The 14108-nt window shown below is 42.0% G+C and overlaps 1 protein-coding gene across 4 annotated transcripts in view; it reads right to left on the minus strand.

Annotated features, from left to right (window-relative positions):
• STAC (SH3 and cysteine rich domain) overlaps positions 1-14108 on the minus strand; it is a 216166-nt gene that overhangs the window by 147541 nt on the left and 54517 nt on the right. For all 4 annotated transcript variants that reach the window (XM_033930457.1, XM_033930456.1, XM_033930458.1 and 1 more), the window contains exon 3: positions 380-487. In XM_033930457.1, the coding sequence (XP_033786348.1) occupies positions 380-487 (108 nt within the window). The remainder of the gene's footprint in view (positions 1-379; positions 488-14108) is intronic.

Raw genomic sequence — 14108 nt, forward strand, 5'->3', positions numbered from 1 at the left:
TTCCAGCGTTCAAATCAATGCTCCCCTCATAAGATAATCATAATTATCACCCACAATGGAACGAAGATAAGTTCTTAATAATTAACTTATTTCTAAGATAGATGCACTGAAAAACATATAAAGAGCATAAAAAGCATAAAGAAAAACTTTTATAAAAATATATAAAGATATCACGATGTCATAACTATTGGGGACGAATGAAGAATTGACAGACCGTTGAAGCGTCTTGCTTTTATTGGTCATATCTGACACCCCACATCGGGATTTTTCACACTCACTGGAAGTATATTCTTTTGTTATTTTGATATTGATTTTGGCTTAATTTTAATGTTTATCATATACAAACAGGGCTTGTAAAAGAAGGGCCACATTGTCCTACCTTTGGCGTTAAGAGAAGACTCATCAAGCACGCATGTATCACGGTGACATGGCTCCAAGATTTTGTCCTTTGGAGAAGCATTTACTGGAAGCTGTGCAATGGAGGACCCTGCAACATAACCAGTGAAGAGAATATTGAGAAACACATGTGCATGCATGCAGTTTTATCGGTAATGATGCATACAGTTTTTGTGCCATAATTTTATAGAATTTGAAATATGAATAATCTCACAGATTAATGAAACCGCCTAAACTGATATATTTGTAGTTCCACGATCAACAGAACACATGCAATGTAGGCAGCCCCATTTTAGAAACAATATAGAAATCGGAACTGAGTTGTCCAGGTTTAGACTGTGGTAAAATAAAGGAGAAAAGAACATTTATACACTGAGGGGGAGAGGCATAAACATCTATTTTGGAAATAAAATGATGAAAATGTCAACGGGTTGATATTCAGTACCTCTGCCTGCATACACACTTATGCTGTAGACTAATAATGTACACTTGCCATTTTGGAAAAATAAATGTGTGTTTTCCCAGCACTGTCACAGTTTGGCATCGGGGAGGGGGGGAGGAGGGAACACAAGACACAGGGACACCCTCTTCTAATCCCTCAATAGCAGCTGTTTCCCAAATCCTAAACATAACCAGTGAAGAGAATACCGAGAAGATACATGAACCAGTGGAAGCAGGAGGAGTTCTTATAGTCTATGCTTATGAGGTTTAGTCTTTCATGTTTTTTCTCACTAAAGCAGGCATATACAAAGCTATGCTGCCAACATGCAAGCTGCTTTAATTGTAACCATAGAAAGGTGGTATATCAAAATCATTCCCCCCAGATTGGGCAGACTGGATGGACCATTCGGGTCTTTATCTGCCGTCATCTACTATGTTAGTGAAAGAATTATAGTTAGCATGCTTAAGTAATACAAGAAGAATAATGCTAGTGAAAGCATCAGAATTCAATGAATCTTTTGTAGCTGAATGATGGGGCTGTTTATACAGTGACTCAGAGAGGGTCACTATTTGTCATTGGTCATCCAAAACTACCTTGTTTATTATCCCATCTATTGCAATTAAGGAGAACTGCCAGTATCCTCATTCCTGTATAAGAAATAGTTGCACGAACAAGGAAGAGATTTACACTAATCCTGTGTAAGAGAGGAAGAGCAGATAACGTGAACATATTTTTTTTCCCAAATGAGGCTATTAAGATCTGCATGGAGAAGATGAAGAAAAATGACTCTTTGATGATAGATTTCTGCTGTTATTTTCAGATTGTTTGCAGAGATCAAGGCTGTTGGAAAAGTCAGCCAAGTTAGATGTCGCCTCCAGTGATCATGCCCAACCACTATTAGATATGAGAATTGTCAGCACAGAGGTGATATTGAAAACCATGGGAGATCAGAGCACAAAGGGAATGAGCATCAATGGAGAAAAGAAGAGGTCCCAGGACAGAGCCTTGGGGTACCCTGACTGATGGGATAGCAGTGGAAGAGGATCCCCCACTGCATAATGTGATCGGGTAAGACCTGGACTGGAGTAGCCCGAGCCCTGATCTGGGTCATCCAAGCCTCAGCCTAATGGTTGAATGAGACATGGAGGGGTAGAGGGGTATCTGCATCAAAATGAAAAGGTCCAGGTGTTTAGTGTGAATTTTAATATGACTTTATTTTCTGGTTTTATATTGTAGTGCAATTCCAAAACATACAAACAAAAACTCTCATTGGTGGCTAAACAGCCTGTTAGCCCACCATGCTTTATTGACTATTAAAGTTCATGAAAACACAAAAATAACTTTTCAGTTTTAAGTCCTGGAACCTGCAACCTGCTTTGCACTTCTTGAACAGGTTCCCCACAGTTCTCCTGTGATTATGCAAATTCAGAAAGAACAGTGATTCTTATCTCTTCTGTTATTCTTAATTACATCAGAAGCAGTAATTCTTTACTCTTCTGGCAGTCTTAGGTTTGTAAGGCAACACTACCTTATCAGAAACAGCATTTTTACTTTCCCCAAACTTTACTCTGTAATCATGCTCTCAAACAAGCATGACTCCTCAGGTTCCATTTCAACATCATTTGTAAGCATTTCTTCTGACATTTCTGTATCAAATTCCTTATTACCTTCAGAAGAATGATTAGAAGTTTCATTCCTGAGGTTTACTCCTTGCTTTCTGTGGGAAATACTGACTTCTGAATCCTGAATAGCACAGGTCAGCTTCTCTCCAAGGATTCAGGTATCCTGTAAGCTTGTGGCTCCCTCTGCCTCCCTTGGCCTAGAGAACACACCATTTTTCCTAGCATGGGCTGATTGCCCCTCACAACACATGTGGTTCTCTGGTGCTTTGCTAATGAGCCTGGATTGCTTCCCTGCTCATTAACCCTGCCCCCAGCAGAGCTGATTGCAGGGTTTTGAGTTTTGCTATTACCTGCCTGGTGCATGCTGGTCCTTGAAGTTCTTTGCTTTTAGCACTCCCAACATTAGAACCAGGCATGTATAATCGGGTCACTTTTGGGTTATCTTTCACTGGGGATAAATTCTGCAGGGCAGTTTCCCTAACCTGCCTGCTTCGTAGGGTAGGTTTAGGGATAGTTTTAGAGCACTGCACAATACACTAAAGGTGCGATGTGAGAGATAAGAAGAGAACTAAAAAAGAACAGGGCCTTGCAATCCAAGTGAGGACAAGAGTATCAAGGTGGTGGTCTACAGTGTCAAAAGCAGCATTTTCTTAACACCATTTATAAACTATTAGGACTGATTATGGCATTATATATCTTAGGACTGACATTCAAAGAAATTGTCTAGAAATCTTCAGGAGTAACTTTAAACTTTCTCCTTTCAACTGCCATGCTGACTAAATAAATTATTTGGTCAACTCATTTGCAAGAAAAAGAGGCGAGGATACCAATATTCTCAGAGCATAGCTTCAGTTATGCAAAACACTTGTAGATATGTATACCTATGAATTAAGAAATGGCCAATTGATTTATAAATGCAAAAGATTTGGGGGCATACAGTATGGGCATTTCATCTGCTAAGCCATTCACGTGGAGGGGCATTTTCAATAGTGCATCTAAGTCCAAATTTGGACATATCTCACAACACATCCACCTATCGTGGTGGGGAAACAGCCATTTTCGAAACTGCAAGAGGTCCAAAATTTTTTTTGAAAATGACCTACTTGGACGTCTTGGTCTTTAGGACGTCCAATTTTTTTGGTCATTTTCAAATACAAAAACGTCTTCAAAACAGCCAAATCAAGCCCATTTGGATGTGGGAAGGGCCAGCATTATAACGGATGGGCAGCATACACATCCGAACAGAGCAGTGGGGCACCTTAGAGGGCATTGCTGTGAACTTGACATAAAGGGTGTCAGATGTATATCTCACCATAACTTCTTATAATTGAAGGTGATCCCCCCCAAAACCTACTATACCCACCTGTGTACCACCCCAATAGCCCTTATGGCTGCAGGTGATACCTATATAGCAGTATAGCAGGATTTGGGTTGATTTTGATTAGCTCATACTTAATATTATAGATGTACTTAGAGTGCCTTATGAACCTAGGTCCTCCTGTCTATGGTTCACTAGCCCACCTACCAGGTAACTCTACACATTCACATAACTCCTGGCTCTATTCAGACTCTGCCCGCAGACTGCTCCAGCACTAACTGGGAAGTGCCATGGCAGTCAGGGAAGATATTGAGCAGCATGCCCAGTTAAGTGCTACTGCAAATCCCCTCCTGATTTAAGCAGGCGGGAGCTTCTCCTACCAACTTAAATCATTTTGAATATTGGGACTTTTGATTTTATTTTAAGGTATCTTGTTATATTTTGGATCTGAATGCTGAAAGACATTTATTTTCTTCTTATGTTACAGAAAGGCACAATGTAAGCTGATGATAAAATTACTTTTAAACAAAATGTCTCTTTGCATGTCAATTGGATAATATCGTAGTATATTTTGACCATAAAATGTGCTCCTGAGTATTTCCCATATTACTAATGGTGGGCAAATAAAATTTCATGACAAGCCACGTAGCAGTTAAGTTGATAAGAATGCTTGATGACTATTACGTTCTTCACCAAGAAAAACATTTCTTCAATAGCTGCCAGTGATTCACTTATGAGTCACTCATCTTCACCATGAAACAGTTCAATCACTCCCGGTGCAGCCACCTTTTTTACTTTTAAGACAAATTACTAGTTTTCCTTCCTTCTAGTACAGGGATTAAAGGATAAATTAGTGCTGTTGCAAAGAAAAAGATACAATACCTACCAGCACACATTCAGGATGGGAAACCGGAACCAAGAGTTAAAACACTGAGGGTGGGCACACTGCTGTTTTAAGCACTGTCATTAAAGATTAAGGGGGCCTTTTTTTTTTTGTTTGTTTTTTTAACCAAGCTACACTACAATTTTGCTGTAAATGTTAATGTGCTGTAACTTTAACTCTTCGGGGTGTGCCCAGCATCTTCCCATATAGTTACTACTTCTACTTATCATTTCTACAGTGCCGCTAGATGTACACAGCACTGTACAATAAATAATGCAGAGACAATTCACTTAAGGTATGCTAACTGTATTGCAAATGACCCAGATGTTCTTAATACCACCCACTGAGGTGGCATTAACTGCTCCATGCTAGCTGGGTGTTAACAGCAAACGTGCAGTGCATTAACTGCAAGGTGCTGTCCTGTCCCAGCCCATTCAACTCTCCATTCCACACCATACATTTATCGCTGGATTCTATATAGGTCATCAACATTTGGGTGCGGATCCCAGATCCACGCACAAAGTAGTCAATGAGCCATTAAAATCAATAATTGGGTTTACACACATATCTGCTCTGCACCTTATTCTGTACAAAGTGCACCTACGTTTTACTCACATGGAATGCAACCCATATGGGGGCGTGGCCCTGAGAGGGGTATGGGCGGGTCAGGAGCATTCTCAGAAATTAGGTGCAAAGTTCTAGAATAGGGGTCACTGATGTGCTCAGCTCCCATTAGCTGCACGCCAGCATTTACAGCAGGCGCAAGTGCCGCGCTCACAGGCACGAGAACCACGCTTAACCAGTATTCTATAAAAGGTGTTCCATGTAGAGTGCCTTTTGCAGAAATTGTGTTGATAGGCATAATTTAATAAGAACTCTGGAATGTGACTGTTGCACTTTAATTGGTGGGGATGGATAACGTAAACTCATCGAGTTTTTAATATTATTCTAAGTGGGTTAAATTATTATGTGATTGAAGGTAACTGAATGCATTTTGTAAATGTACTGTCCTTTGAACTACTGTGAATGTTTTAATTGTTAACCGCTTCGGTATAGGCGGTTTAGAAATGTTAGAAATAAATAAATACTAGTTTAGTGCAGATCTTCCCAGTGCTGAACCTTGGGTGCCATTTATAGAATGCCTCTCCCAATCCCCTTTCTCCCACCCCCCTTTTAAAGGAACAAAGCGCAAAAAGATATACGACAACCTACTAGCAAAACATGCAGCTAAATTGGACCCCTCAATCACCAACTTACTGACAGCATCAACTGACATCAAAGCTTTCCGAAAAGAAATCAAAACCATGCTATTTAAGAAATTCATCCAAATGTACTAACCCCTTTTTCTTTTCCCCTCTCTCCCCCTCCCAGTATCCTCCCTTCAAAATTGTTTCAGACCTAACGCTCTTAATTGTATTCATCTTCCTGGAAACGTCTAGCTATCTTCTTGATGTATTAGGCCCAATATCTTTAATTGTATCCCTCATCCTGGAAATGTCCAGTTATCTTTTGATGTAATCCGCTTAGAACTGCAAGGTACAGGCGGAATAGAAGTCATTAATGTAATGTAATGTAATGCAGGAATTACTATGTAAGTGGAAACTAATTTTAAAACCAATTGCTGAGATGTAGGAGGTCATTCAGGCAGTCTATTCTAAGTCTATGTTATAAAGACATGTATGTACCTATGAGGGTTATTTTAGAACCATCTCCATGTGTAAATAGCGGCATATACATGCGGGTACCATATACACGTGTAAATGTTGATTTTGTAAAGCAGCTGTTTACACATTCAGATGCATAGAGATTTCAAGGGGATGAGGTATGGCCATGGCTTGGCCAGGACAAAAATAAACACATATATTCTTCATTTTACAATGAAAATAACACGGGAGGGGGGGGGGGGGATATCCCCATAGTGTCCACCCTTGCAAATCTTTGTGTCATCTGCAAAAAAGGCATATGTTTCCTCCTAGTCCTTCATTCAGAGCACTCCCAGAGACATTGAATATTCCTAATATTGCTATGCAATGTGAGGCCAGAAATATATCATCTTAGATTTGTGGGGCAGGAGCAGGAGTGAAGGAAAGGCATGGGCAAGCGATAGGCACAGTGCTATTATAATGGAGGGGTGGGAGGAATCCAACATAAAATACTGCCACTTGCACATGGATGCTACCATGGCCCCCAGCTATTCTGTCACATGCAAAACAGCATTATCCTGGTTATCCACATGTATATTGATCTTCTGATGGTTTGCATATGCTGCCACCCTACTGAATATGGGTACTATACACATGTATATAAGAACATAAAAATAACTCTACTGGGTTAGACCAATGGTCCATCTAGCCCAGAATCCTATTTCTGTCAGTGGCCAATCTAGATCACATGTATATGGCAGAAACCCAAATAGTAGCAACATACCATGCTACCAATCTCAGGGCAAGTGGTGACTTCCACCATCTCTGTCTCAATAGCAGACTGTGGACTTTTTCTCCAGAAATTTGTCCAAACATTTTTTTAAATCCAGCAATGCTAACCCCTGTTTCCATATCCTCTGGTAATGAGTCCTAGAGCTTAACTATTCATTGAGTGAAAAAAATATTTCCTTCTATTTGTTTTAAAGATATTTCCATGTTGTTTCATTAAATGCCCACTAGTCTTTGTAATTTTTGAGATTGAAAAATCAATTCACTTTTGCCCATTCTACACCACACAGAATTTTGTAGGCCTCAATCATATCTTCCCTTAGCCAATGATTGTCCATGCTGAACAGCCCTACCTCTTTAGCCTTTCTTCATACGAGAGGTGTTCCATCTCCTTTGTTATTTTGGTTGCTCCTCTTTGAACCTTTTCTAATTCTGCAATAACTTTTTGTATATTAAAGCGGTATATCAAACCATAATAAACTTGAAACTAGATACGGCAACCAGAACTGAACACAATACTCAAGATAAGGTCACACCATAGAGTGATTCAGAGGCATTATAATATACTTGGTCTTATTTACCATGTCTTTCCTAATAGTTCCTAGTAGTTCCTAGCTTTTTTGGCCATCACTGTACACTGTCATCGCTGTACACTGCCCACCTCTTTGAGAATGCTTTCAACTCCTAACTCCTCTTACTTTGGGTCCTGCATCCCCTACCCTCTATGTCATGTCTTGTCTGTCCAAGTTAGATTGTAAGCTCTTCTGAGCAGGAACCGTCTATAAATGTCAAAATGTACAGCACTGCATTCGCCTTTCAGCATTATATAAGAGATAAATAGTAGTATACTGGATAGAAGATTTTAATGTATTGACTACAATGACACCTAGATCTTGTTCTTGCTTAATGGGTAACTATGATTTGGAGTATTCTTCCCAAAGTGCATCACTTTGCATTTGTCCACATTAAATTTCATCTGCCATTTGGATGCCCAGTCTTCTACTTTACTAAGGTCTTCCTGCAATTTTTCACAGTTCACATGCATTTTAACAACTTTGAATATTCTTTTTTATCATCTACAAATTTAATCACCTCAAATTGTCATTCCAATTTCTAGATCTTTTATGTTAAATAGCACTGATCCCAGTACAGATCCCTGCGGCACTCCATTATTCACCCACTTCTATGAAGAAAACTTTCCGTTTTTTATCCAATAACCCAATTCTAGTCCCTAACAGAACATTACTTCCTATCCCATTACTTTTTAATTTTCTGAGGAGTCTCTCATGAGGAACTTTGTTGAAAGCTTTCTGAAAATCTATATAAATTACATCAACAGGTTCACCTTTAACCACATTATTTATTCACACCTTCAAAGAAATGAAGTAAATTGTTGAAGTAAGATTTCCCTTGGTTGAAGCCATGCTGACTGTGTCCCATTAAACCAGGTTTGTCTCACAAACTTTCCTGCCAGTGGCACATTAAATCTAGTGCCCCGGCCGGAAGGCATCCGGAAGTGTACAGACATCACACGCAGGTATGACATCATTGTGTCGACGTCTGTGCATGTGTGGAGGCCCATCTGTCCATGACCCGTTTCGGCGGAGTGATCCAGGACTTGCGTGGAGAGAAAAGACGCCGGCCAGGAGGAGAGTCATCTGCGCCGGCTGACTTGCTACAGGACATGCCTCTCACCGTGAGATGCACATCCTGTAAGCAGTCAGCTGGCGTGGACGACTCTCCTCCTCGCCAGTGTGTCGCGGCACACCTGAAATCTCAGGAGGAACACAGTTTGCGATACACTGGTCTATATATTCTGTAATTTTCACTATCTTGCCCAGCACTGAAGTCAGACTTACCATCTGTAATTTCCCAGATCACCCCAGGAACCCTTTTTAAAAATTGGCGTTACATGTATTTTTCTGCCATCTCAAAATATTTACACATTGATGTTGCTACTCCAAGTCTTTTTTTTCCCCATGTTCACTACTGCTTTGTAAAATGATGTCTCCAGGCTCCACATATAACACATATAGCTGAACACACAGACATCTTTGTTCTCACATGTTTTTTTCCTAACTGGGACTTTACAGGTGCACTTTGAGCAATTTACACACATACACCCACATTGAAGGGAACAATAACCAGAACTCAGTTTTAGAGGGGGTGGGGTGCACATTTACCCATGTGAAATGTTTTGATGAATGGCCTCTAAAAAGGCACTATTGCCCCTTTTGTCCTGCTGCTGATACTGTTTCCGAATACAATTCAAACTCTTCTCACTGACCTACAAATGCACTCACTCAGCTGCCCCTCACTATCTCTCTTCACTTATCTCCCCCTATGATCCACCCTGTGAGCTCCGCTCAGCTGGTAAGTCCTTCCTATCTGTGCCTCTCTCTTCAACTGCCAACTCCAGACTCTGACCCTTCTGCCTTGCTGCGCTGTATGCTTGGAACAAACTGCCCGAATCCCTATGGCGGGCTCCGTCTCTGGCAGTGTTCAAGGCCCAGTTAAAAGGTCACCTCTTTGAGACTGATTTTGACTCCTAACTCTTCTCACCTTGGATTCTGCATCCCCAACCCTATATGTCATGTCTATTTGTCCAAATTAGTTTGTAAGCTCTTCCAAGCAGGGACCATCTATAAATGTCAAAATGTACAATGCTGCATACGCCGTTCATAAGAACATAAGAAATTGCCCCCGCTGAGTCAGAGGTCCATCCTGCTCAGCGGTCCGCTCCCACGGCGGCCCATCAGGCCTAGTGCCTGAACAGTGGTCCCTGATTTATTTTGTAACTTACCTCTAATCCCATCCCTATAATCTACCTCTACTCTTATCTGTACCCCTCAATCCCTTTGTCTTCCAAGTACCTATCCAAAGCTTCTTTGAACCCCTGTAGCGTGCTCCTGTTTATCACATCCTCTGGTAGCGCGTTCCATGTATCCACCACCCTCTGTGTGAAAAGGAACTTCCTGGCGTTTGTTCTAAACCTCTCCCCTTTCAATTTCTCTGAGTGCCCCCTTGTACTTATTTGTCCCCTTAATTTGAATAATCTGTCCCTGTCTATTTTTTCTATGCCCTTCATGATCTTGAAGGTTTCTATCATGTCAGCGCTATATAAGTAGTAGTAGTAGTAGTTGTTTGCTCCAAATATATTTTTAAGCATTTGCTAAGCTATTGTCAGAGAACAAATTATATCCTACTATTCACCCTCAAAATACCAAAGCAGTTGGGGAGTATCAAGACCACTGTGATAATGCATGTGTGAGGAATGCTTCCTACTGCATCTTTCACCCAGCTTACTTTATCTTTCGCTTTTTTTTTTTTTTCCTTTGACAGGTTACCTTTTTCACTGCTTGCTGCTCTGCTTTGCTCCTTCCTTGCCTCCACCCCTGCCAAACAGAAAGAGAGTTGCATGGCCCAAATCCCCTGTTGCGAGCCGTTTACAAAGCTGGTGGCGATTTGACTTAGGCTCAGAAGGCTGAGTGGCCAATATAATCAGGGACATTTTTAGCTAGAACGGTGTTTTGAACATAACCTAATCTGTCCCAGGCTTGAATATTTATTTCACGCTCTGCCCTCCATGATAATTTTTGGATTGTGAAGATTCACAATTCCCTATAGATTCACACCTATTTTGAAAAATGACACGTATTTTGTCTTTCTAAGACTTTTAGATGCCTGCTGTGCTGAAGTGCTGTCAGAATACTTCCCCTGTCAGTTCTTGTTTTCAGACAAAACAACAATGTTGAAAACAGCACAGACTGAGAATGGGACCCTGCTGGCCATAATTAATGCTGTCACTCCTTCTTCTGCTATATCAACTATAATAAGCAGTTGCAGCGGAAAACATCACTTTTAAAATGAAAGGTAACATGATGCATTTTATTTTTTCACCCCCGCTGGGTATTTTTTGAAATTTCAAAGAAAATAATTTATTAGTCTTTTTAGTTTTCATATCAAGCACAACAACTATAGTTTTATGTTAAAAGACAAATGGTTTCTCTTGTGATGAATATTTGATAGGTCACCTGAAAACCATGTTGCCGTTGTTTCTAATTTGTATTCAATTACACAGAGATTTTAGAAAGGTTCTTTCGTAGCGTGATATTACATTATATTATGGGCTCCTTTTACAAAGGTGTGCTAGCGTTTTTAGCGCACGCACCAGATTAGCGTGCGCTAACCAAAAAACTACCGCCTGCTCAAGAAGAGGCGATAGCGGCTTGCGCGTGTGGCATTTTAGCGTGCGCTATTCCGTGCATTAAGGCCCTAACGCACCTTTGTAAAAGGAGCCCTATATTACATTTCTAGACCGCAAAACTTCTCGGATCAAAGCGGTTCACAAAAAGTAAAAATACTGGACAATCCCAGCAATCTACAGATTAGACATTAACCCTTTTTAATTTTCTAGAAATCTTGTGAATAATATCATTTTTAGTAATTTTCTGAAATGAATGTAATAACAAGACCTTATGAATAAGGAACTTAGTTCCTTATCCCAGCTCACCACCTGGTAAGCAAGCTAGCATTGTTGGAACTTTATATGAGTACAACCTCGAACCAGAGGAAAGCCAAATAGAGAGGTAATACATAATAGGCGATTTGCTTTGAACAAGGTATTCAGGTGCCTGACCATATAAGACTTTATAACAAACTAGTCTTATAGCCCGTTACATTAACGGGTGCTAGAATATATGTGTGTGTGTCTCTCTTTATTTCTTTCTCTCTCTCTCCTTAGCCGCTTTCTTTCTTTCTGTCTTTCTTTTTCCTTGGCTGTCCATCACCACCCCTTGCCTGCTCCCCCTGTCCATTCTCCCTTCCTTTTACCTCCCCTGTGTCCACCACCACCCCTTCACTGCTCTCCTTATGCTGCAGCAGCCCTTCTCCCTTTGTTTTACCTCCCCCCTGTCCATCAGCACCTCTTTCTTTCTCCCCCTGTCCAGCAGTAGGCGTCCCTTCCTTTTTCTCCCACCCTCCTCCTTCTTATCCCTATGATACACTTACCTTGCTCTGCCCCTGATCAGAGGTTCCCGACAGTCGCCCAGTTGCACTCATTGGAAAAGTTCCTTCTGCCGCATCCCGCACTCCTCCTGACACGACTCCCGCTGTCTTTCTTTCTGTCTGTCTCTGTCCCTGGCCCCCTTTGTCTGTTTGTTTTTCTGTATATCTCCCTGCCCCTGTGTCTTTCTTCTTTTCTTTCTGTCTCCCTTCCTCCCTCTGTCTGTCTGTCCGAAGCAGCATTCCCTCACCCTCCATTTCCCTTCCCCCACACCAGTTCCCTGTGCACCTGCCCCTGTGTCTTCTTTTCTTTCTCCCTTCCTCCCTCTGTCTGTCTGTCCGAAGCAGCATTCCCTCCCCCTCCATTTCCCTCCCCCCACACCAGTTCTCTGTGCACCTGCCCCTGTGTCTTTCTTCTTTTCTTTCTGTCTCCCTTCCTCCCTCTGTTTGTCTGTCCAAAGCAGTATTCCCTCCCCCCACACCAGTTCCCTGTGCCTGCATTAGCGTTTCCTCTACCCCCTTTCCCTTCCCACAGTCGCGACTACAAACGCGGGCCCGAGTCCTTTGCCCCCCCCTTCCCTTCCCGCAGGCCCGACTACACATGGCAATTCAAGCAGCAAGGGCAGCAGTCTTCACATGCTGCTTCAGGTGCTTCTACTGCCCTGATTTATTCTGGCACGTCCAGAGCAAATAAGGGCAGTAGAAGGGCCCGAAGCAGCGTGTGAAGACTGCTGGACACGCTGCTTAAATCGCCAGTTGGGCCCGCGGTAAGGGAAGGAGGGGGCCGCAAATGAGTTGGGTCCCGGGCAGCGGAAAGTTGCTGGGCTCCTCGGTGGGGGCGCTGAGTGGCCGCGATCCCTCTCCTCCCAGACACCCCCCCCTCCGCTGGAGGAACGAATATCGGCGGTTACAGCCGCTGGCTTCGGCGTCTTCTATCCAATGCGGCCAACCCTAGCGGAAAGAGGAAGTAGTCAGAGAGGGCGGCCCGCAGTGGACAGAAGACAGCAAAGCCAGCGTTCTCTTCATTTAAAAGCGGGTGAGCCGGCGAGAAGGAGGAGGTGGTGGTTTAGGCAGTGAGTGAGGGCGGGAGGGGGGAGTCGCCGGCTGTGCTGTGCTTTGCCGATCGCAGTGGTGCTGCTGTTGGTGTCAGAGCTCGCCGCCTTCTCCGACCTTCACCGGGTCCTTTGAAAGCAGCGCTAGGTGGAGAGTAGGGAGGCTGTTGTGAGGTAATACGCGCGCATGCGCACTCGTGCGGCCACATCCCGACAGAAAAGGGATCAGGGAACACGCTTGTCGCGAGTGCGCATGCGCGGGCTAGCATTTTATTATATAGATTGTCAATCTAAAGTTGTTTTCAATAATACTTCATCAGATCCTTTTGCTAGTCAAAGTGGGGTACCACAAGACTCTATTCTCTCTCCTTTACTGTTTAACATTTTTCTGTCTCCTCTGCTTACCTTATGTCAATCCATTAGATTTTCAGCATTTGCTTACGCTGATGATATTCAATTATTACATCCACTAAATCCAGAAAAAACTCTTGAAATTATGGAGATTAACAACAAACTTAACCAAATCAGACTCTGGTTGTAGGACAATATGTTAGCTTTAAACACGTCAAAAACTCAAACAACTCAAAAACTCTCCCCTGGAGAGAAGGAATTTCACTAAATGCTCCAAGTCTTCTGGATAATTTTCCCCTTGATTGTGTTATATCTATAAAAATTTTAGGAGTTATCTTTGATTTTAAAAAAAATTGACATTTCACAATCACATAAGTTCTGTAATTAAATCATGTTTTTTTAAGCTCAGGATGATTCGGTCAATCTTTAAATTCCTAGAACCTAAATCTTTGAACATATTAGTACACTCATTAATCATTGCAAAACTGGACTATTGCAACAGCCTATTGATAGGAATAACTCAGAAGGAACTAAGACGCCTTCAAATAATTCAAAACGCTGGAAATATGACCATGCAACCCCATTACTTCGGAATGCCCATTGGTTAC

This window comes from Geotrypetes seraphini, chromosome 2, assembly GCF_902459505.1.
Source record: "Geotrypetes seraphini chromosome 2, aGeoSer1.1, whole genome shotgun sequence".
Lineage (NCBI taxonomy): Eukaryota > Metazoa > Chordata > Amphibia > Gymnophiona > Dermophiidae > Geotrypetes > Geotrypetes seraphini.